Genomic DNA, 23842 nt, shown 5'->3' on the forward strand with positions numbered 1-23842 from the left:
CACAGACCAAAAAAAAAAAAAAAGATTTAAAATGTGATTGAAATATTGAATAGCATGTATGTCTATAAAAAGAACCAGCAACACGTAATGGAACTGACTTCATTTCTACACCATAAGACACAATATAGGGTAAACATCCCTTAAGCCCACCAAATCTGCTTTTCAGACATTTTTAATATATACCGGCTCAATTTAAGTGAGAACATTTTAGTTAAAATGATAGTCTAATGTCTCATCTGAAGTGTCAATAATTCATTTATGCCAATTTTTAATGTTTTTATTGTTTAATTTGTCAAAATATGTCAAAAGTCTGATAGGTACTGAATGTACCCTTTAAGCCCATGGGTGTTCCAAATAAGCCCACTTCATGATTTTTTGATAAATACATTTAAAAATCTTAACAATCCAAACTTGTTCTATTAAAATATGTAATCTCACAAACGTTTTGCAACACTTCACCTCCACACAATTCACCGGTAATGACTCCTCTGCTGATACGAACTAACAAGTTTCCATATCGCTCCCCGTTCGGGTGAAATGCAGTTCTTGTGAGCGCAAAAATAATGACGAGATAAAACCCTCAAGAAATGCCTCAAAAATCCTGATTTACTGTCATGCATTCCATTCGGTGCGTTGTCCTTTTGAAATGTGTCTCCAGTGGCATAAACAAGCATCTGCACGGAGGTATAAGGGAACATAGGAGGGTTTTCAAAAGGACGTGTTAGAAAAAACACTCGCTCACTTAAAATTTGAGGCCTTGAGGACTACAGGAGCGTGGAGAGAGGAATGCGTGTTTGTTATGCGTGTGGAATGCAGGATATAATATTCAAGTGTATGATACTTCAGATCGGTCTATGGGCTTTTCATGTTGTACGGTTTGCCTTGGGCTGGATGCTCCACTGAAAGCAGATAAAAGCAGATTATTTACTCCTGCACAGATGACTTTGTATGTTCATGTCAACCAGCAACTTACATGTGTCACCACTTGTCAGTGAATGTCTCCTCTGGGCACTTTTGAGATTTGTCAATTATGACAGGTCACGTGTGCGCATGTGTGTGTGTGTGTGTGTCTACTGTACATACGCTAGCCCACAATAACCGAATAACATCGCCAATGTTGCTGTAATGTCACAGGCCAGCAGGGGAGGGTCACTACTTCATCTGATTAATGACAGGACTCCCCTAATGACGGCACAGACAAGCGCACAAAGCCCCAGGACATTACCGTTATCATCACCATCCATTCATCTATCCATCCATCCATCCTTCCATATGAACCCACTTACACTGGGATTTGTGAGGATGCTTTATTTGTCCGGATTACCCGGGTTTGCATGAAAGCGATCGCCCTATCACTGTATCTCTGTCAGTGAAGAAGTGTCAGGGCGTGCGCGGCGAAGGTCCATTTCTCTAACTGTCAAGATAGCGTGGCGTCCTCTCGGAGCGAGGGTGTGTGGGTGTGTGCGTGAGGTAATAAATCAACCTGTTTTCTTTATAATCAAGGTCACACAAGATGAGTGCATTGGTGTTTAAGGAGGGAATAGGATATTTTTCATTTCCTCATTCGGTAAGGCAGCATGTGCTTGCCTTTGCCCTGATAAAATACACAAAAAGCATTATGGGTCTATACAATTCATCGTTGGACGCTGAACCATTAAGCGGCTGCCTTGTTTATTTGTTTCTCCTATAGGGAGTTATACACGCCGGATAGAACGGCCGCTTATGGCTGCAGTCAGATGCATATCCTAATGGCCAATTAGTTACCCACAGAGCATTTGGGGTGCTGGAAATCCCACTGGTTTTCCAATCCTGGAATGATATGCCAAACCACACCCCTGACCTTATCTCAACCTGTCAAAGACATTCTCCTAAACCACTATTCACAGTAAAATAGGAAATCCCAACTAAATTACTCAAAAACCTGTCTAGTCACGCAAAGAGAGGAGGAAAGCGCGGTGGTTCCCTGCACCTCGGGTCTGAATTACCATGCCACAGGGTTAAAGGACGGCGGCGATGACCTGTCACACACCAATCGGAGGGCTTGGCTTCAGGGGCTCCTGATCATTCCCTCTCTGTCCTCGGCACTGGCCAGATTTGAGCAAAAGAGGGTCCACAGAAGTTTATTAGGCACCGGCAATTACCCACAAGGCCCCCGGGGGCCCATATTAAGTGGGTGCACTTTGACCCCTGCTTTAAACCCCTTCTACAAAGCCAGAGTAATCCCCACCGCTGGGCCTGAACAGTGTGCTTTAGTCAGCACACACACACACACAGTGTAACAGATAGGAGTACACACTGCTGGGTGATGTGAGGATGCATAAATAAAGGCATGCACAGAGCCGGGAGGCAAACATCATGTCATCTAACGCACTATAAAATATGATATTATGTACAGTATATACTTTCATCTAGAGTGCCTGCATGCATTTTCAGTACAAGTAGCTGTTGAGTGATTGGAAGCCTTAACTCTGGCCATGTAATCCACATGCTGAGATAAAAAACAACCGCATCTGCATCCTGACAAAAATCTAATTCAGATCTCCGAGGATTCTATCTCTATTACTTTTACCTTCTGCGTGGTGTCGCTGTCAACCTGTGTTTTTCATGCCATTCCCTCGTGTACACTATGACAAATACGCTAGTCACACAAAGAAACAAATGACGCCCGCTCGCACGTAGCATTCATCACCTTATGATGCCCTGTGATGGATGTGTGTGGTGCAAATTACGCCGCACCAATGTAATATTCAAAAACACACAACAAGTCTACGCGCTGCCCTGCCGTATCCCGACAAAGTGTGCGTGAATGCGCCGTTTATCCGCGACCACTCGACTCCTATGATTTACCACGCTCGCAAGGTGTCAGGACCCTTCTGTACATCAGTGCATCATTTAAGCTTTTGATTTGACATAATCAAACCTTGGGGGCAAGCTGTGGCTCACTTTTAATTAAACGGCTTTATCGCTGTCATCAACTGTTCCAAGGATTGCATGAGTGTGTGTGTGTGTCTGTCTTTGCATGTGTGTGTGTGTGTGGGACAGCACCCCCTAAAGAATAAATATTCAGATGGCAAAGAGAGAATGACAGATAGTCCCTTGGCTGGCAGAGCAAAGAACAAGAGGGGAGGGGGGGAGACGGAGAGAAGGGGCCTCGGGTTCAAGCGCTGTTGTGGGGGATTGAGCTGGTCATCCGTCAATCCGTCGGCTTACATCTTGTCACGACATGAGGCAATCTGCTTCAGTGTGCACACACGTGTGTGAGCGCACACACACGACGACGTCCTCGCTCTTCCTCCCAAGTCCGTACGTTCTTCTTATCCCTTTATCAAGCCTGCTTAGACACACACGCAAGCATGCACACACCTTCTCTCTTCCCTCTTGAGCGTGCTCCCCAAGGCAATATCTGTCCGGACCCTCGGGCCCAACGGGGGCCCCCGTCAGAAGCCACCTTCCATCAGCCACTCTCATTATCCAGAGTGGACCCCCTCCGATTCCTATCAACCATCAGCCATTACACCATGATGAAACGGACCGCACAGGATATTGGTGTGTGCGCATGTGTGTGTGTGTGTGTGTGTGTGTTTTCAGTGGGGGTGGGAGGGTTTGGAAAGAAGTAGGGGGTTGGATAGGGGGGGGGGGCTCACAGTTGGAGACAGATGTCCAGGCTGCGTCTAAGCACCCTCACCCTCCCCACCCCACCCAAATACAAATAAAGACACTCACACAGATACGCTGCATGGCAGCTGTAGCAGCAAATACAGCAAAACACCGTCTGTGCCCAAAATGAACAGCCCAGTCTAATAAACAGGATGACTGGGCATAGTAGCCCCCTTGCAGTGTATTAACACACACACACACACACAAGGAAGAAGCCCTCACCATTTCTTTATCTACACTTTTTGACAGCCGATCTGATATGTTTCCCCCAAAAAAGTATCTTAGGTTTAAAGGGTAATTCCATTTATTCATGGTGCTGTCATTGGGCTCTTTTGGCCTGAGAGTAGTTTATGGCCTCTGGTAAATGACATAACATGGTTGGGCTCTCTGGAAATGCTCGTATGGCCAGCAGCAAAATTGAGCCAGCGGAATGAATGGGAGTCACAAGGGCAGAGCATTTCAATTACTCCTTCCCTGAGTCCAGAAGGGTCACCTTCTTAGTCCAAGCGCTGCTGCCGCGCCACCGTTCAACAGAAAAACACACCTGTGCACACACACACACACACACACACACATCACACAATCACTCACATATAACCTGTTCATCAACATCGAATGCATTCTGCCTCAAATTTACTCTCTCCATTTTCTTTTGTCCGTGAGTGTGTCGCCCGGCGCAGCAGCACTCATTTAGGCCACTGTCGCTGCTGCTTAGCACCGTCATCTGAGTCCATTTAGCAGCACAACAGCTGCCCCGGCGCCATTCCCAGCTAAAACCCCACCCATCAGCCACCCACCCCCGCCTGGACCCCCCACCACAACCTCCGAAAAAAAATAAAAAATGCTGCCACCAAACCTGGGCTAATGGTTGAAAAGCAGCTGGTCCCATGAGCCAGGATGACAAGAGCATGAAAAATCATTTCCTTGCATAGCGGTAAAAAATGAGCTGCTGACCCTCCAGGTTGAGGTGAATGCTGAGACACACGGCGGACTTTTTCCTCGCTGTTCTGTGCGAAACCAGCATAAAATCCCCATTTTCTGTCTAATCAATAAAGACATAAAGCATTAAAAATGCGCGAACTGAAAACAATGCAAATAATCAGTGTGACAGAGCATTGCGATGTTTGCCAAACTGAGCCTATAAATCCAGACTATAAGCTGACAGAAAATCTCTATGCTACCAATTACCATGATGTCAAAGCCCTGGCATTTCTCAGAGCAAACCTCCAGAAAACCCATTATTAGCGACCGGGTACAGATAAAACCGAAATAATAGCCACATTTCAAGTCCACGGCAAGTGAATTGTGATGCAATGCAAGTATATTTTAAGCCCATTAATAGCACTGGAAAAACTTACAGTATTATTGCTAAATAAACATCAGAATATTACACTCAGTCAGTTGCACCACAACGTACAAATCACTTGTGCACCGTTTTTCATAACACGCTCTAAATTTAATTGTTCTCACATGCGTACGATGCGCTTGTATTGCACTTTCAACGCCTTGTGTGTTGTGAGCGCCACTTCAAGTAACGTGCAACCCCAAATTAAATTAAGTAATAAAAACATGAGTCTCAGCAAAATGTGGGAAAGCGATGTCAGAGGATTTGGCAGTGGGGTGGGGCTGCAGCGGTGAGAAAGAGATAGATGGGGTTATCTGTCAAGGTGCAATGTTTCACGGCTTTTTAAGTGCTCATAAATGCCCGGGCCAGGCCCCTCCATGGCGTCTTGTCAGATCTAGACGTCTTGCAAAGGGGGTGGTGTGGGGCTGGAGGGGGTGAGGGAAGTGGGGCGGGGTAACAATTGGCAGCCGAGCAGCAGCCAATATGACCATGGGCCTCATGTGCAGCAATGGGACAGTAAAGGAGGCCCTCATTATCAGCAGCACAGAGGTTGAGGGGAAAAGGGGTGCCCATGGGGAAGGAAGGCTCTGTGTCTATCTGTCTGTGTGTGTGTGTGTGTGTGTGTGTGTGTGTGTGCATGTCGGGTTTAAACTGAGGGACTTTGACAATAAACAGCCGGAACTCCAGAGGCTGAGGATGATCAGGGCACCTTGCAGGCACCCTGCAAGTGTGAAGCTAAAATGATGGGACATCATGAATTTGACATTGTGCTGAAGCTTGTTTGTGCCTCATGCAAAAAACTAATGCAATGCAGTAAACAAGGTCAAAATTACATAACTGAATTCAATATGACGGGGTACAAAGGAGTTACGGAACTGAGATTTGAATCTGTATTGACAAAATGAGATGCAGTGCGTGAAGCTTAGGGCCCTGCTGGCCTGGGCGGTGGCGCTGTGGTGGGCCAATCAGATTTAGATACAAAATGCATGACACTTTCATAAAAATTCATCATTTTTTCCAGCATTTTTTTTAACCTTTATTTAACCAGGTGAAGACACGCTGCAATTCAAAATCTCTTTTTCAAGTGTGACTTCCAAACCGGGCCAGCCCCATTCAAATTCCTGTCACTGTTAATTGTCCCCCATGATCGTAGATCAAAGGCTTAGGCGGCAATGCATACTGTCAGATTTCCCCAGAAAGCTGACTTTGTTTTCATTGTAATTCCATCTCAATTCTCATTACAACTCAATTCGATTCATGTCCTATATGCCACTCCCAGATAAGAAACAGCAAAAAAAGTTTACTTTGTCAGGGTCAAAATATTGCTGCTACTTTAATTCTACTGAGCAAACTAAGACTATTAGGACTGATAATAAAATAAAACTAATAAGACTACTGGATATCAACACTATTGGGTTCCTCTTATCATTCAGAACTTAATTATTCAGCTTTTTATGGTAAGAGAGGACTGTATCATACATTTTTGGTTTTTTAACACAATACAGTGCCATGAGTAATGCAGGGAATTACTGCTCCCAGGGAGGGATGAGTAACAATAATGTTGCTTCTGAAATGAGTAACAAGTAAAAAATAATTCTTTACTTTTTTGGAGGAATGATCCCAACACCGCATATGCGCTAGAGAGCTATTATGGGCCCTGGCTAACCCCGTCCGTCCTCTTGCTGAATGCTAACCCCTCCCCAGTCTCTCTCCCTCACACACACACACACACAAACAGAGCAGAACTAGCCTCAGGCTTGCCAGGCCTGTTTGATTGAAACAGCCATATTTCAAGTCAAGAGGGGGCTGTATTAAAATACTACTTGGCAGGCAAAACCCTCTCATAGCAACCCCCCCCCCCCCCCCCCCCCCCCCCCCCCACCTACCCACCACCATCCTTTTTTCCTCCTCCTCCCACACCTCCTCCCATCAACCTGGTGGTGCAGAAAAGCGACCGAGTCCTGCTCGTTTTCAACACCGCAGTGTATTTGTGTGTGTACAGGCACGAACACAGACAACACTGACACAAACACACACACACACACACACACAGGCAAGCAAACACTTCCTCACTTGGGGTGCAAATCCTTCCAATCTCCTGGCATGAGGAGTGCTCACCTATGTCTGGCTCAGCAGCATGTTCCCATCCCAATCCTGAGCTGGTGGTCCTACTCCGGCTGTGCTCACCCACCCAGCAACCTTGAGGTTAATCCACCGCAAACCTCCCCTGGCACGGCATGTTGGCCCCGTGTGTGTGTGTGTGCGTGTACATGTGTGGCTGTTTTCAGGCAATTTTTCATCTACGTGCACACCCACACGCAGCTCCTGATGGGCTACACACATGACTCCTCGAAACCCCTGTTGACCAGCAGACTCGAGCACTCAGCAGAGTACAGACGCCATGATTCTGGAGGAATTAAAGTGACGTCGCGGCTACCAAGCACCGAGCACCTCTCTCTTTTCCTGATCTGGTCACGCTGGCTCCCAAATGATCAGCTCCTCGAAGAAAGTGAAAGGATAGCCCACTGCTTCAGGAGAGGGGACGAGAAGGACGCTGTGGTCATTCAATCGTAGAATCGGCAATCATTCCTTCTGCTGAAGTGTCCTTGAGCACAACTCTGACGCCCTAGCAGCTCCAGGGGTGCAGCTCCACAGTTGACCCTGAACTCTGCCCTTCCAGTGGAGAGGCGCAGGAGCAAAGACAGTTTCCCAGCAAGGATCAATAATATCACATTATCAAAAAGCTGTCCTAAAGCTATATTAGCCTCCTATTGTTAGACCCTTCATGGGAAGTGATGATATACAGTGAAGGCTTGTGACCTCTAAGGTTGAACGATATCATAGATGGGGCACGGCCAAGGTGAATGGCTGTTTAGCGTTTCATCCATTTCTAATCGATCACCTTAATGACTCCAAGCTGTGTATTTATTGGCTTATCTCCTCTTATTATTCTGTCTAATTGTCCTTATCACGGCGGCCGCTATTTCAGGAGACAGGATCGAGATATGAGTGGCTTCACTCAAAAATTCAATATGTTAGATAAAAAGAAGCACTTAAGATAATTAACTTCAGTAATAATTCATTGGGAGTTTTACTTTTGCGCAATCAATAATTCTGGATGGACAGTAGTCACCATCTTGATTTCAATCATTTCCGAGTGAAGGTCTTCATACATTCTATGATATAGACGCTATAACTTTGCCCTTCACAAGCCTTCAGTTCAATGGAAACTGACAGATATTCTGTAGGGAGCACGAGAAAATGTATCCCTAAGCCCCATATCTCTTTGTTACAAAAGCAAATGTATTCCTCTGTCATGGATGCTATAATGTAAATGACAGAGATAGAGACGTGGCATGTCTCTTCAAATTACCCCAGTTAGTCATTAAATATTCCCACTGTTTGACAATACTTAATTCTGCTTGAGTGGCTCCCCGCTCCTCTTAAAGCTGAAGAAACTATCAGGTGATGCGGCTGATGCCAAGAGCCTTTTTGACGTAGGCAGATCTGTCAGCGAAAACAGACAGACATATTTTGGGGGGGGGGGGTTTAAAAGGTATTTTCGCTTTAGTGGGAAATGTGCTGTGCCTCAGAAACTGAGGAAGAGAGGAGATGAAAAGGCATTTTGATGGAGCTGGTTGGCAAAAACAAGCTGGTGGAGATCCAGAGGAAAAAAAAAAAAAAAAAAAGCACAGTGTGGATTGCATGCATGGGAGGACTGGAGGCGGAGCAGGAGGGGTATTTGCAAACATGCACGTTCATATGTACACGTGATCTCATTGTAATTCCAGCAATATGCCTACCAATATGTGATGAGGATATGGGGTGCGTTTGTGTGTGCATTTGTGAGTGTGTGTGTTGCACTTGGGAATTGCCCTCCCCAGTAAGCAGCCTCATGAAAAACACAGACGAAAATGGGTGGTGAGAAGGGTTATGTTAGGAGAAGGGGAAGCATGTAGACATGGCAACTCTGAAGAGAACCAATACAGCAACCCCCCACCCCACCTTCAGTCTGCCCTCCACCCATAACGCCCACCCCGGGACCTCAAGCCCACACAACAATGCCATTACAGAGGTGGTCGAAGCTCCTGTGTGTGGTCAGCTAATAAAGCCATTGTCTGCCTCTGAAAAGAGGATTACTTTAATCTAGTAATGGGCAACGTCTTGCGGCCTATAGCAGTGGGGTAAGAAGGTCACTGAGCATTGCTGAGAGGCCCATTGTAAGGTGACCAGAGTCTCCCTGTGCCTCGTTTACCCCCGTCCCGTTTCACCCTAAGCTGACCCTGTGGCCCGATCGGGCTACTGTAGTCCACCCATCTGGAAAACCTGAAACGCCCTTTAACTCGACCCTAAAGGGGAGCAGGAGGCCGGGGCCTAAAGACAATGAACACACAGTGCCCCTCCCAAACCCCCCTCCCTTTATTGAGCATTGTAGTGGGATGGTGGCAACAAGCGCCTTTAAGTATTCCGCTCCAACGAAAAGTAATTTCAAGTGAAATTTTAACAAGGTGATTTATGATGGAGTCACAGAGTCGTGGAGCGTGATGCGGAACTTGCAGCCAGGGGTAACCGGGGGGTGGAAACAAATACACAGCAGACAGAAAATGTGGTAAACAAACACTCATGCTCTCCATGGCTGATAAATCCAGCAGTTCATTTTCCCTGGCTGCATGATATCATTCTCAATTAAATACCTCCAGGCAAATTAAATGTTGCTGTGACAAAAGTGATCTGAAAAGGTATATGGTGTTTAAACAAGAAGTGTGTTCTAGATTTTTCCTGGAAATTCATTAAGCATTACATATTCAAAAAAATAAATAAATAAATAAAAACACAGGCTGGCTTAAGAATTAACATGTCTGTTTTCCACTCGTATTATTCTACTGAGTGGACTCATTTTTATGCCAAATGATAAGCCAGTGATTCCATGACATATTTTTAGTCTGATTCTGCTACTATGCTAATGACTTATGTCGTATTAAACTCCATGTAAATCCATCAGTGGAGGATTTAGTTTTGGCACTAATGCCCACATTTGTGAAAAATACCCAGACACCTTTCCTGGGAGGTGTGCACAAACAAACCAATTAGTTTGCTCAGCTATTAGTCAGTCTCAGTTTTTTTGTTTTTTTGCGATATGTGTGCACGTTATGGAGACAATTAACATCAAAATATGGTGGGAGAGTCCTGACAGTTGTGTGTGTGTGTGTGTGTGTGTGCATCTCCCTCCCAATTTTCTCAGCTGCTTGCTCATGCACACATACACACACACCCAGCCCTGTCATTTTATGCATGTGTGCAGTTTCACTCTGAGGTCAGGAGCTCTGACACTGCTCACTTTCCCTGCCTTTTTCTGTGTCCATCGCCGAGGCGCCTGAGAGGTGAAGAAGGTGAACAGTCTCTCTGACACCGGCGTCTTCCTCTTGGAGACGAGCCAGTCTGCCCGTGTCAGCTGACCCTCCTTCAGCTGTCTCTGTCCGCTAACTCGACGTATGGCCGATGCCCAACCGGCGCGGCAGCCCTCCCTGTCAACGAATGCGTTCACATGGCCGGAGCAGATGGTACTCAGGCACTGCATCCCGCCTCATGCCCTGCACACTTTTTACTGTGTGCCTATTAGTGTGCCATGTCTGTGTATACTCCCCCCCGTTATGAGAATGGCAAGTGGGCAGGGGGAGGGGGGGGAGTGCTAGTGTTGTGGCGGGGGGGAGGGGAGAGCAACAGTTCCAATTTTCCACCCTGTCAACAAACTCCAAAAACAGATGGATCTTGGAACTGAAATCCATTTAGCTCCACTTGAGTGACTTAAGCCCCCGTTCACTGACCTTTTCTAACTCCGAGGCACGAGCCTGTCTTATGACGAAATGAATCTCGTACAAATACACACGGGTAGAAATCAATAAGCATTTTCCACAGCTGTTTGGCCTCGCATTTACCATTTGGAGACAGGTCAAATATGGCTAAATCCCCTTGAAATACCTTTTTTAACACCAAAGAGCTGGCAACTCATTACTTTGGCCACTGGTGAATGCTGATAAAGAAAAAGTTTCAAGGGTTATTTTTAGTTGAATAACTAAGTTGGAGGTAACAGCCCTTCTGCTGTTACCAGGCAGGATTTGGAAACGTGAGAGAACTGAGACAGAACAACCCGGCAGTCAAAAATGATGCACAACCTAAAAGCATATTTGATGAGACTAACATCAAAGCAATCAAGCAAGCTCCCATCGCCCAATAAGATGCTCTTTGGATAACAATGACAAACCGTCACCAAGGTGTAAGGACAGGACATAAGCCTCTAATTTACATGCGTGGGGGGAAGGAGTGTCAATCAATGAAATGCTAATTTAACAAACGCTAATAACAGGGAGCTTCTAAATGGCTTAACATTCTCGACTCAATTTTCCAGTAATGCGCCTCACAAGATGCTGCATCACAGTTGAAAATTTTAATTTAAACCTTTTCCCGACTGAGATCATGTCAAATGCAAGAACGTAGCTCTCATTGCACTGGCAGCAACCAGACTGAGTTCCTGCCTAGTTCCCAAATGAGCTCCAATATCTGGAATGTGACGTCCAACAGCTAGAATGTGTTGACCAACAATTAGAATAAATTGTCCCATGACTAGAATAAACTGTCCAATGACTACAATCCCCCACCCCCACCCCCACCCCAAAAAAAAAGTAGAAGCTGCCAAATAACCAGACTGGGTTGTCCCACAACTAAAATGAGTTGTCCAACATCTAGAAAAAGCTCGATAACTAGAATGAACTCACCAGTTTCCAACTGATTCAGTTAATTTTGTCTTCTATTGCGATATACAGTGGTCCCTCGTTTATCGCGGGAATTACGTTCTAAAAATGACCCGCAATAGGCGAAATCCGCGAAGTAGTCAGTTTTATTTATTACAATTATCATAGATGTTTTAAGGCTGTAAAACCCCTCACTACACACTTTATACACTTTTCTCAGACAGGCATTAACATTTTCTCACTTTTCTCTCTTGTTTAAACTCTCAAAGTTCAAACCTTCGTAGAAAAATAAGTCCAGTATTATAGAATGAACGCATTCTGTACTGTACAGGAGACACGGCACGGAGGAGATTGATTGACAATGGTCTACAGTCCCTTAGCCAATCAGGACGCAGAACACAATGTGTTATTAAAAAAAAAAATAAAAAAAAAATAAAAAAAAAAAGCATGCAAAATGGCACTAAAAAAAAATCTGCGAGGCCGCGAAAGGTGAACCGCGTTATAGCGAGGGACCACTGTACAATGTTTTCTTCTATTAAGACATCAGCTCACCTTTTCAATCGTCTTAATAGAAGAAAACCTTGTATAACTCACCAGTTTGCCTGAATAAGTTTCTACATCACCAGAAAAATTCCAACAGCTAGAATGAGTCGTCCAATGGCTGGAATGAGGTCCAAAATAATCATAATGAGTTGTCCAACTCCTAGAATGAGCTGTCCAATGACTATAAAGAGCGTTCCAAGAGCCGCAATGAGTTGCCAAGTAAGTAGAATGAGTTGCCCAAGAACCGCAGTGATTTGCCAAACAGCTACAACGGATTCTCCAAGGACAAGAGCAAGACGAGCACACTGGGAAGATTTCTGAAAAACAGTACCTTTTAATTTCTCTGCCCTGTTTCCAACGCTCCTGCGGCCAGTCTAACGTTCATTCGCACGCTCGCTTTCCCGCTCAACAACCAGGTATCGCTCTCTCTGTTGCTTTTAGGTCACTTTGATCCGTTCTGTATTGACGTTCTGATTGTATATGATTGATGTGCTGGATCTGTGCATTGATCGCGTTGGCCTTTCTTGCTTACTCTCTGTCATGAATGATGCTTGCTCCTCATATGATTCGTCTTGTGCTGCAGGTTTGCTCTTGTGCTTGTCCCGTTACGTGTGTCTCTTCACGTTTAAGCTGCTGTTGTCCCTCCGTTTTCTTCACAATTTCTTTGCATCACAGCCCTCTTTCGCCTTAGTTTTGTGTTTAGACTCTTCCCTTGTTCTATCTCACTATAGGTACAGTCTTTATTCTGATGTTTCATCCTGCTATATTGATTTAATATTCATTGTCTGTTATCGCTACACACAATCCATGTCCCCAAATAATGGGTCTTATATTACTTGCAATACTGCATCTCAAAATTAAAAAAGAATTATTAATCAACATATCCAAATGTATAAACACAGAGAGATTACAAGGTACATATTCTTATTTAAACCTTATTTAAACATACATAAATTACATATCAAAACCTCAAAAACCCTTTCAAATGTTTGTTTTTATTGCCTTGAGGCCTAAAATGAAAAGCAATTAAATCAGACTTTTTTTCACATTAATTTGCATAATGTTAAAAACAACAGTCTACTCATTTGTGGCTAATTTGTGAAGTATGAAAAATTCTACACAAGGTGGGCAGAGTTTTAATATGCACCGACCATGCATAAATACATACAATAAATTTGGAAACAACCAACTATGACAGACATTTGGGATTTGGGGAGAGAGCCTGGTGTCTGGCAGTGCAGTGCCTGTGATCAGCAGCTTAGAGACATAATGGGGCGTGATTGGACACAACGGTTGGAGCAAGAGGCCTTTATTGTTCTCCTGAACGCCCCCGTGGCCCCGTGCTACACTGTCGTTAAAGGGGGGGTTACAGCTCTTCCTCACACCACCTGTTGTTATCTCCTCTTGCACACCACTCCTTCCCCTCTGCCTCCTCCCACTATTGTCCCTGTGACCCTTTATGACACAGAGAAAAGACACACACACACAAACACACACACACTGGTCACTGGTCTCATTTCCCTTTAGCTCGGTCTAATTAATTCATGGCTATCCTCTGGAGGAGGGTTTGACTGGTGGGCCCGGCTCAATGACCACCAGACGGCCTTATCAACCCGAGGGGGTTAGCTGGAGGCCCCTGGCCTCACTTTGGCCATCTGATCCCCTTCTTTTAAGACCAGGATGGCCCCCAGCTCTGTCTTGCACAAGGCTGGGACCTGCAATCCCATTAGTGCAACATGGACACACCTTAGAGCTCAGACACACAGAAACACACGCAGATAGATAGATACATGTTAAGATAAGAAAATGCAACAGAGAATCTCACTTCTGAAGAGTTCAGTGTGAGATATGATCATGTCACCAACCGCTTTGCATAACATGCAGTCTGGAAACGTGATGGCTAAAGTGAGTCATGATGAATCACATGTCCTTGTATGCAAATCCGTTCCCATATACAAAACAAGTGGGTAAATAACAGATTTGCACAAAACTGAGCAGTTGAGAACCTGAAAATGAGTCTGCCTGACAGCAGCTGCCTTCACAAATGACTGAGAAAATGACAAACTGCTTCAGACAGCTAAGAGAAAACATTTTGCTCTTGTTGATGCGCATAAAGAGATAAGGGTGAGTGGGAGAATCACATCAGTGAGCTTTGCACAAGTTCCCCACTTATAGACTCTCATCCTAAACTATTTAACTTGTCATGGTATTAGCTATGCCAACTCAGATATTTGCTCACTATATTGTTAACAGATTTTAAAAAGGACCAAAGTAATTACTTTGCAGTTAGTATTGTACCGACACCAATTTTTCAGAAACAAGCACGAGTCATTTCGAGTGCCAATCCAATCCAAGCGAAGCTCATTCATCAGTCATTCAGCTGCCCTGCTTTAAAACAGCTACAGGAGCAAGAGCCTCAATTATGTTCTGGAAATTATGCAGTGACCGTTGTGTCACGATAAAACTGAAAACAACTAATAATGTCAACAATATGCAAATATGAAATAGGCTACATAACGTGGGCTGGAGGATAAAGCTCCTGTTTTTTATGCTCTTATTGACAGACTCTCGAAAGCCACATAAAATAAGCTGAAAAATAACAGCTTATCTGGAATAAGTTTAAAGGTAAAATACAGCTCGTTCAAATTAGATAAATAGATAAAAGTAGCTAATTCTGAATAGGTTAACAGATAAAAACAGCTTATTCAGAACAGGTTAACAGCTTCTTCAGAATAGATTCAGGATAGATAAACAACAGTGTGGCAGGTTAGGCCCATTAAACCATTTTCTGGTGGGATCATTGTTCCTCAAACCAAAAAGTTTAGGATATCATTAAAGTATCTGTATCGGGACAGCCTCATACATGGAAACTGAATCCAACACCTACTTCGATACTACTAGCCTAATAGTGTTGTTGCAGCTCTATTTGTAACACCAACAGGTAAGAGGAGAGGCTGTTGGCAGCTCCCTGGCCAGGTAGCTGTGCACCCCGCAGGTATTCTGACAGGCCGAATGGGCCTTCACATCAGAACTGCCGCTCCTCACTCAGCTGTGTGCGACAGCTTGCACCATCGAGCTGCGGTCGACCCCATATGGCCCCAGAGCATAGGGGTTAATAACAGGGACAGAGGGCAAATGGGGGAGAGCTTGTGGATTGGGATGGCGGGGGGGCACTTTGGCACTTTATCAGCTTTATCAGACCCAAACAGCCTATCCTTCCTTCCCGCCATAACACCCCGAACACCAAACTGCAAATCCTTTCCCCATTTCCAAATCCGTAAACCCTGAAATCCATTTTTCTGCACTAGGGTCTCAGTGATCGCATATGACAGGTGTGTATGTGTGTGTGTGAGTGTGTGTCTGTGTGCACAAGAGCGTGTGTGAGAGAGAAAGAGAGAGTAGATGGAACAACTGGTGATGGATGCTGTTCAGCTGTTTCTCACACACTGGCATCTGGGATTACTGTGGGTGAGAAAGTTGGACAGGCTACTGCCACACTGCTGCGCTTATGACACACACTCTCCCTCTCACACACACACACAGACACACACACACAAAAGACAGAGGACACGAGTTTCATCATATCCTCACCTGTTCATTCTCTGAATTCCACAAAGCAGCTGCCATTTTGAACCTCGAAGGCCTGACCTCTAAGTAACCTCCAAGGTTTTAAGGTTTATGTGTGTGTGCATGTGCAGAAGGGGGTGGTAGAAAATCCCATAGAGGTAACCCCGGTTGGTCTACTTGAAATGGCTCTGACCCCGCCCCCACCACCTTAAAAAACTACACCTCTTTCCTCCCCCCTCGCTGGCGTGAATATTCATGAGCCATCAAGCCTGGCAGTGGAGACGAAGCGAGCGTTGTAAAACCGTCAAAGGCATAAAACACTCCACAAAAGCAGCCAGGAGCCCGGGCAAGTCACCCTGAATGTCAAATCCCCACCCAGGGGTGTCTGGCCCGTTAGGTCTATTGTGCTTGACTGACTTTTATGCATCTGACAAGAATTGCCCGCTTCTCTTGGCGCGTAACTTCGCTGACCACATTTTCAGGATCAAAGCATCTCTTGTTATCCGTGAAATCAGATAGGATTGGGGTGGTGGGGGGAAAAAAAACACAAAACTTAGAAAGTGTAAGTATTTGGAGAAAGTGTAGGGAAACCAGTTTTTCAATGGAACATATTGGATAAGAAAGTGCATAGGAAGTGATTTAAAAGGAGTATTGGAGGATGAAAACTACACTTAAGATAATTACACATAGATAAATGCATGGTGTGGAAGACAAAACAAAGAAATGTGCCAACTGGTGTTTGTCCTTTGGCATTAATATCTTCTTTCCAATTTGTCATGATGTTTTTTTTTTTTGCCCAAGTGAATGATGATGCATGATCCCATTTATTATTCTTTAGTATTCAGTGCTATACAGCCATGTTTGTCTAAATAAAGGCAGAACTAACTCTACCTGTCTCAGCTATTTCAGTCAAATTTGAGACTATGCACGGAGAGAAACCTCAGACTTCATGCATTAAAAACATCATTAATATTAAGGAGAAAATGCCACTGAGGTAACTAAGCGTGACCTCTCTTAATGACTTATCGAGTGCCTAATCATCACTGTATGAATGCTTCGAAAAGCACAATGGCCTGCACACACTTGAGAAATATTGAGTAACAATTACCCGTTCAAACACGTGACCTACAGCATATTACAAGTACCACAGCTGCCAAGACAGCCCTATAATAAATATATTTTAGAGCCAAATGATTCTTTTACTATCAACAGAAGCCTGGATGCCTTTTACAGTTTATCTTTAAACACTGTGTGAGGTTGAATACAAAGATATGTCATTTTTTTAAGCTGTAACTGATGCAGGCTTTCATGAGATAATTATAAAGCAAACATCCCCCGAACCATTAGCTGATACTAGGTCTGTCTCATTTGCAAGAAAGCGTCCCAGTTAGATAGCCATTTAGGATTGTCTAGTTAGAATAGGAAGCATAAGACACAACCTATTTGGGTTCCTTGATTTGCCAAATTTTAATCAAACATCAAGCGGTTATTTGGCTCTGTAGAATAATCCATAAAACAGTGTGACGGAAAACATTTCCATCCAGTTATTTTAATAGTGGACAGAGGCATTGCTTAAAGGCATGTTTAGAATTAAAATCCATTACAGGTAAACACATGAGACCTGTTCTTGTATATATATATAATTTATATTTATCAGTAGGGCACTGCAACTAGTCATCCTAGAAGAAGTGACCTAATCCAACATTACCTAAATAGCTAGAAGGTAACAACAATTCTGTTACATTACAAGAGACTTGACATTTTGCTGTTAGGTTGTAATATGGGACATTACTATGGGACATTATATAGGACGTTACTAATTAGGTACCAAGGTGATGGGAGGCTTCCTTGCAAATGAGACCGATCCACTGACTCATCAAATTATTAACATACACTATGTCAGTGCTGAGTAATCAGTCAAACTCTGAGCCGATAATTTTGGCATGTGCACAAAATCTTACTTTCAGTACCTGAGTGGCTGTCTGTACACCACCCTTTAAATTTGGAGAAATTTTCTAGTGATGTACTACTGACCCTTTGTCTTAGTAATAGCCCTATCTGAATGAGGTTTGTTCTCCTTCCACCTCCAGTGCACACACACAGATCGTTGACTGAGTAAATTATGACATGAAAGCACTGAAAAACACCTAATCTTCTGGAAAATCTCTCCAATCGGGTTTGTTTATAACTGCACTCCTTACTAGGCTTCTGCCTGTTCATCCATACTGCAGTTCAGTGGCCCCTCATCACCCTGCCAGCAGCAGATGGGACTGTGAGGGGTTAAACCTCCTGAACCTACCAGCCATCCCACTGTGTTGGCTCCCACCCCAGTGCCAAATATACACACACATACACAATACACACACCACACGGCCCCATCTCGGTTTCCCCCGATGCTTCCAAGTCACCGGCTGGGGAGCAAAGTGACACCATGCCACAAAGTGCCATCTTGTGCCTTCGCTGATGCCACGCTGAGCCCCCTGGCAATGCCAACTGGGCTTATGTGCTTGTGGTATTATCTCCGGCCCCATTGGCGCCGTGCAGAGGGGGCTGGCAGGACTGGGCACTGGCTCAGCTTTGGCACTCGCCACTGTTTGTTCTATATAACCTCTCTCTCTCTCTCTCTCTCTCTGTCTCTGTCTCTGTCTCTCTCTCTCTCTCTGGAGGCAATGCTCCAAAAGCGAGCCGAAAAGTGTGTTTGTTTGTCTGTGTGCAAATTGATGTACATGCAAGCGGAAACATAGAAAAAAACACTTGCAGAATGGATTGAGGATTCTTATCGGCAAGAGCAACTGCTGGGCTCTGAGTTTTGTCTGTCTGTGTGTGTGTGTGTGTGTGTGTGTGTGTGTGTGTGTGTGTGTGTGTGTGTTGGCAGACAGTGGCAGAGAATGTCACCTCTCTAAGGACTGCGGTATTGGCCAGGGAGAAAGTGGATAGCTGGGCAGACAGAAAAACAGACTGACTGGCTGCTACATGGCCAATCGCACGAAGAGACGCTGGTATCAAAGACAAGAGCTTCAGAAAAGACTCGCGGAAGCAGAGAATAAGAAGGCGAATGCTTCTGGCTGCAAACAAGATCCCGCACAACCTTACAGAGCTTGGTTTGAGATCCTGTCGATTGTTGGCCTACAAGAGAGCTCAGCATCTCCTCTGATCTGCAGCAGCTTCTCAGATATATCCCAAGAGAGCTGGCAGCATTAATAGGTAGTGTAGTTGGCTAGGGTGACAAAATACAATCCAAATGTCACAAATTAGGAAAGTCAGAGGCATCTCTGGGGAGATAAAAAGGAAGGAAACTGTTAACTGATTAATATGAGGGATTAACACAGGGATAAGAAAGTTCTAGCATTCATTGCTGGCCTATTCCTCAGCTTTTCCTTCTAACCAGCTCTGCAAAAGTGCACCGCAGCATGATTCACCTCTTCTACCCACTTGGTTTCCACATGTCCTATGTCATAAATACCCAGCAGCTTCTGGTGTAGTTAGCAATTGGAACAAGAGCAAGTGAAAGGTTGTTCCTCATTCTGTTTGAGGAGCGCTCTCGTTTAAGCCGAGGGATGCCGCACAGCGCCCGGCCGTTCAAAGAAGAGAGAAAATGATTTATGCGCTGTTTTCCTGTAGAAGCAGTCAGAGGAAATTCAGCGTGATTATTAAGTTAGGGGCTGGAGCCTTTCAGGAAAACACGATGCCCGCCCCCGAGGTGTCTGACAGGAGTCTAGAGTTTCACTGATTATTACTGTGCATGGAGCTCGTTTTTCCTCATTCAGCTGGTTTGTGTTAGCGCAGTGAGAAATTCCTGAGATGGTTTTAGTTTTAAAGTTTGGGCAATGTTTGGAGAGGTCGGAGTGAAGGGATTGGAGGAAACGTTTTAACTTTCACTGCGGGCTGTGTGCTGTCAGAAACCATTTGGTCTAAATTAGTATGTAGGCAAAGGCAACCAAGACAAGCTCATATGTGTACTATGACTGTCAATACTGATACCTTGTCCACTTGCCTATAATATAAATCCTTAAGAAGCACCCAAGAAATGGTCTACAATGAAGAACATAAATCATATTATTTTCTTATAATGTGACATACTAAAATGCGTACCCAGAAGCAGCAACAAACTAACCCACTGCCATTCATTTCTATTCACATAAACAGCCTCGAATTCTTCAAATTAGCCTTACTGCTGTCAAAACAAAATTATACGGTATAATGATGCTGTAATGCAGTAAGTGATAGCCTAACCTAACAACAAAAATTTAAATGGACCCATCCACAATTCATTAGAGTGCAACTGATCACAAATGGCCCTGCTGTGGTGGTAGTGGGGGTGGGGGAGGTTGGATAGACGTCTGCTGGAAAACCTTCTGACAGGAGTTTGTTGTATTTTAGGGGGCTAACATCTGTTAGCGAGAGGCTGCCAACTAGCAATGGCCTTTCCTCCCACCCTGCAAGAAAGTTTTTCAGCTTTTCCTGTCCAATGGCGACAGCTGTTATCTCTTCGCTGAAACCTAGCTGTCATCCATCTACATTAGCAGGACCAGTCGGCAGAGGCATGGTCAGAAAACGACAGAGGCCAGGCTCTCTGCAGTGGCAGAAAGATAGGATGGGATGTCGGATACGGGAGAGGAGGAATGCGGGGGGGCCTCGGGGTGCAAGCTGCCAGGAGATGTGACACCAAGGTCAAGGGTTGAGTCTTAAGTTAACTCTGCCAAGTGATGCCAATGATAAGAGACTAGAAAGTCCTTTGGAACTGCCTCTTTACTAAAAAATCTGTGCTCCTTTGTTGAAATAATGCAGCCAACACTATTTCCTGTTAATACAATCTGTGTTTTGTTTAGTCTCATAATACTAAAATGACACACAACACAGATGTCAAAATGTGGATAACTGATAACTGGACAAACACTGGACTATCATGACTACGTTCTTGCCTGTGCACAAACGGTTCTAACACCTTGAAAACCTCTTGCTGTCTCCATGCAAAAAATAAATTGCACTTACTCTTGTATTGTATGTCAGGCCATGTCTGACTATGTATTTCATGTAAAATGAACCATGAAGTACCAATCCAACGACTCAATTTTCTTGGATGTACTTGGTAAGGATCAGTAATTCCTTAGGGGACATCTTCACAGCTGTCAAGTATCTTCCTAATCATCAAGAAAATAGGAATTTCTTACTACTTATATGATGTGACCCTTCTATTCCTTCTCCTGTGAGATTACCCTGCATTCGTTCTCCAAACTGCATGCAATTTCCGCTGTTTGGGTCCATCTACACTCACACACCAACATGCACGCAACGGAGCCCTCAAGCCAAAGAAAAGACACTTACTTGCCACCTCCAGTGATGCATTGCGACTGACCGCCTCACCCAGGTAGTTCCGGGCCACGCACACATAGACGCCTTCATCCGGTTTGCTTCGGCGCCCATGAACGATTCGCAGGAAGAAGAGGGAACCGCTGGGCAAAAGCATGCGGTGGGATCGGGGGTCCTCTCGGTCCGTTTCAACGCGCTCACCATCTTTGTACCATTCTACCATGGGAGTTGGCCGTCCCTCAGCCTTACAGTTGAGAGTGGCCGGCTCACCCTTAGACACAATCAGATCGGACGGGTGTTCCACGATCCGAGGAGCAGCATCCTCTAACCTTGGCCGGGACCCTGGTGGGAAGATAGGGAAACGACAAAAAAAAAAAGTTAATTGTGGACTAGATTCTGGAAAGATCGTGTCGCTTGGAGGTTCTTTGACTGCCACCAAATGGAAACCAGAAGAATAGTTACCAAAAGCTAGAGCGTCAATGTAAGAATACACAAAGGGTTATATTTATAGATTGGTCAAAGACTGGGGAATAGGGTGCTGTTCTGCTGGTGTAGGAAGAATATGGGCTATAATAAGCACAGAACATCAAAATCCTCTGCCTCTTGTAACCATCGAGCCAATGCACATGAGAGGCAAGTGGGTGGCACAACTTATAGAAACAAATCTGACTGCCTTCTCTCCAAACCTCTCGAGTTGGGCATGTCAGTGGCAGCAGAAAAAAAACAAACTACTTTATCGCCAACAGCACGATTCCGTAAAATGAGCATGTAACGTAACTGCTTGACAGTTACATTCAACGCACAAACCAAGTGGATGTGTGAAATTACATGCTCTAAATTCAACATCTATCAAGGAGTCTCCGGAAAAGAACAGAAAAGAGGCTTGTTATAAATGTGGTAGAACTGTGTTAATCATTTGACAAATACTTTTTTTTTACCCATGTGAGTTTTGTTGGGAGGAAAAAAAGCTTTAGATTGCAAGGAAATTTCAACAGGTGTTCAATATGCAATAGACTTGATTCTGCACGTCTTTATAGCACAAGGTTCAGATAAATTATTTATGTGAATACACTTAACATATGGCTGCTGAATGTTTATCGAATACTCTTAGAAAAGCATGAGGACTGCCAAGTGCCTTTGTTCTGAAAGGCACTGAGTGAAAGACAGAATTAAATGAAGGCAGACGGACAGAAAGAGACAGAGATGGAGGCGACGTAATTCCCGCAGGTTTCTGCCAGGCTTTGAAATTGCTTTTTTTTCCCCCCTCTCTATCTTTCCTCTCCCTTCTCGACTTTGAATGACAGTGAGTTGGCGGGACAATTATGTATGAATAGCAATAACACAAACTCAAGCACCACCAGGCAAAAGTGAAATTTCCCCCTGGAGAGTATTTCAGAGAATGACACCGGGAGGTGCGTCTTGCCAGTGTTTGTCAGAATAACAGAGTTTTGTTCCACTGTTGATTGTTGCTGCTTTCATGGTGCTGTATTTGCGTGACAATTGCTTTCTTTTTACACACAGCTGGAGGACACCACTGTTTTTTGTCACACCCTCCTCAGGTAATAACCTCAGCTGTTTTCAAGCTAATATGGAGGGCCACAAGGTTTCCCTCCACAGGTGCGTATATTAAGGAGTTCAAAGGTTCAAACCCTGATAGCAGCTGATAAGGAAATGTGTTTGGGGGGTGGAGGGAGCGGAGACTTCATATCCCGCAGTCGAAATACCTTCCTCAAAGTGACAAATCCTCTGGGCTCTGGGGCGATTAACAACTGCACTGAAGTGCTTTTCGTTGATGGGGGATACGCTGTCTGATGGCCCTGCTCTCAATGCAATTACATTCACAAAGATGGAGAAATGGGAAGCTCTGAATAGGAGGAAATGGTATTGAGGCTTTGAAGCAGCTTTGAGTGAGGCTTTAATAGCAGCTGGGTTTCATTTTGTTTGAGCCTGGGCCTAGTTTGGTGTGACAGCCTCTGTCAAGCCGTGAATGCAAAAAATATATCAGTTAACCCTTTTTTTTAAAAAAAAATAGTATTAAAATAGTATTTGTTGACATTTCAAGATAAAAAAAACACATAAATCCAAGTTTTGTTTTTGTTCCTGACACTGAAAATGCAATTGTCGTCTTTTCATAGGTGTATACATATATATATATATATATATATATATATGTGTGTGTGTGTGTGTTTTTGTGTATATGTATATACACGCGCACACACACACACACCCCTACATACATGCATACATATATATATATACATACACTTGCATACATATTGAGATGTTCAGTGTTCATCTTAGCTAGTTAGTGTTCAGAGAAACTGATGACTAGCTACAGGAGGCAGAATGTAAACATCATATTTGCATATAAGTGATGTGCTTTCATGAAAAAAAAAAAAAAACAGCTTTTACTTCAGAATCAAAGTGATTAAAAAAAAAAAAAAAAGATGAAGAAAACATTGGACCTAAATCAGCCAACGACTACATTCAGCACAATTCTCTCTCCAGCGCTGCAGTTCAGCTGGAATGTGAGAACTGTAACCAGCATAATGAAATCGATGTAAAGACATCCATTTACCACAGCTGTGCAGTGCATTACATATTCATTCAATTCAAACAACTCTCCCAATAAAATCTGCAACACGTCTATACCCAAAGACATTTCAATTTC

General features: G+C 44.2%; 1 protein-coding gene across 2 annotated transcripts in view; it reads right to left on the reverse strand.

Moving 5' to 3' along the window:
* robo3 (roundabout, axon guidance receptor, homolog 3 (Drosophila)) overlaps nucleotides 1-23842 on the reverse strand; it is a 92303-nt gene that overhangs the window by 55094 nt on the left and 13367 nt on the right. For both annotated transcript variants that reach the window (XM_030069512.1, XM_030069511.1), the window contains exon 2: nucleotides 21187-21513. In XM_030069512.1, the coding sequence (XP_029925372.1) occupies nucleotides 21187-21513 (327 nt within the window). The remainder of the gene's footprint in view (nucleotides 1-21186; nucleotides 21514-23842) is intronic.

This window comes from Myripristis murdjan, chromosome 14 (assembly GCF_902150065.1).
Source record: "Myripristis murdjan chromosome 14, fMyrMur1.1, whole genome shotgun sequence".
NCBI classification, from domain to species: Eukaryota; Metazoa; Chordata; class Actinopteri; order Holocentriformes; family Holocentridae; genus Myripristis; species Myripristis murdjan.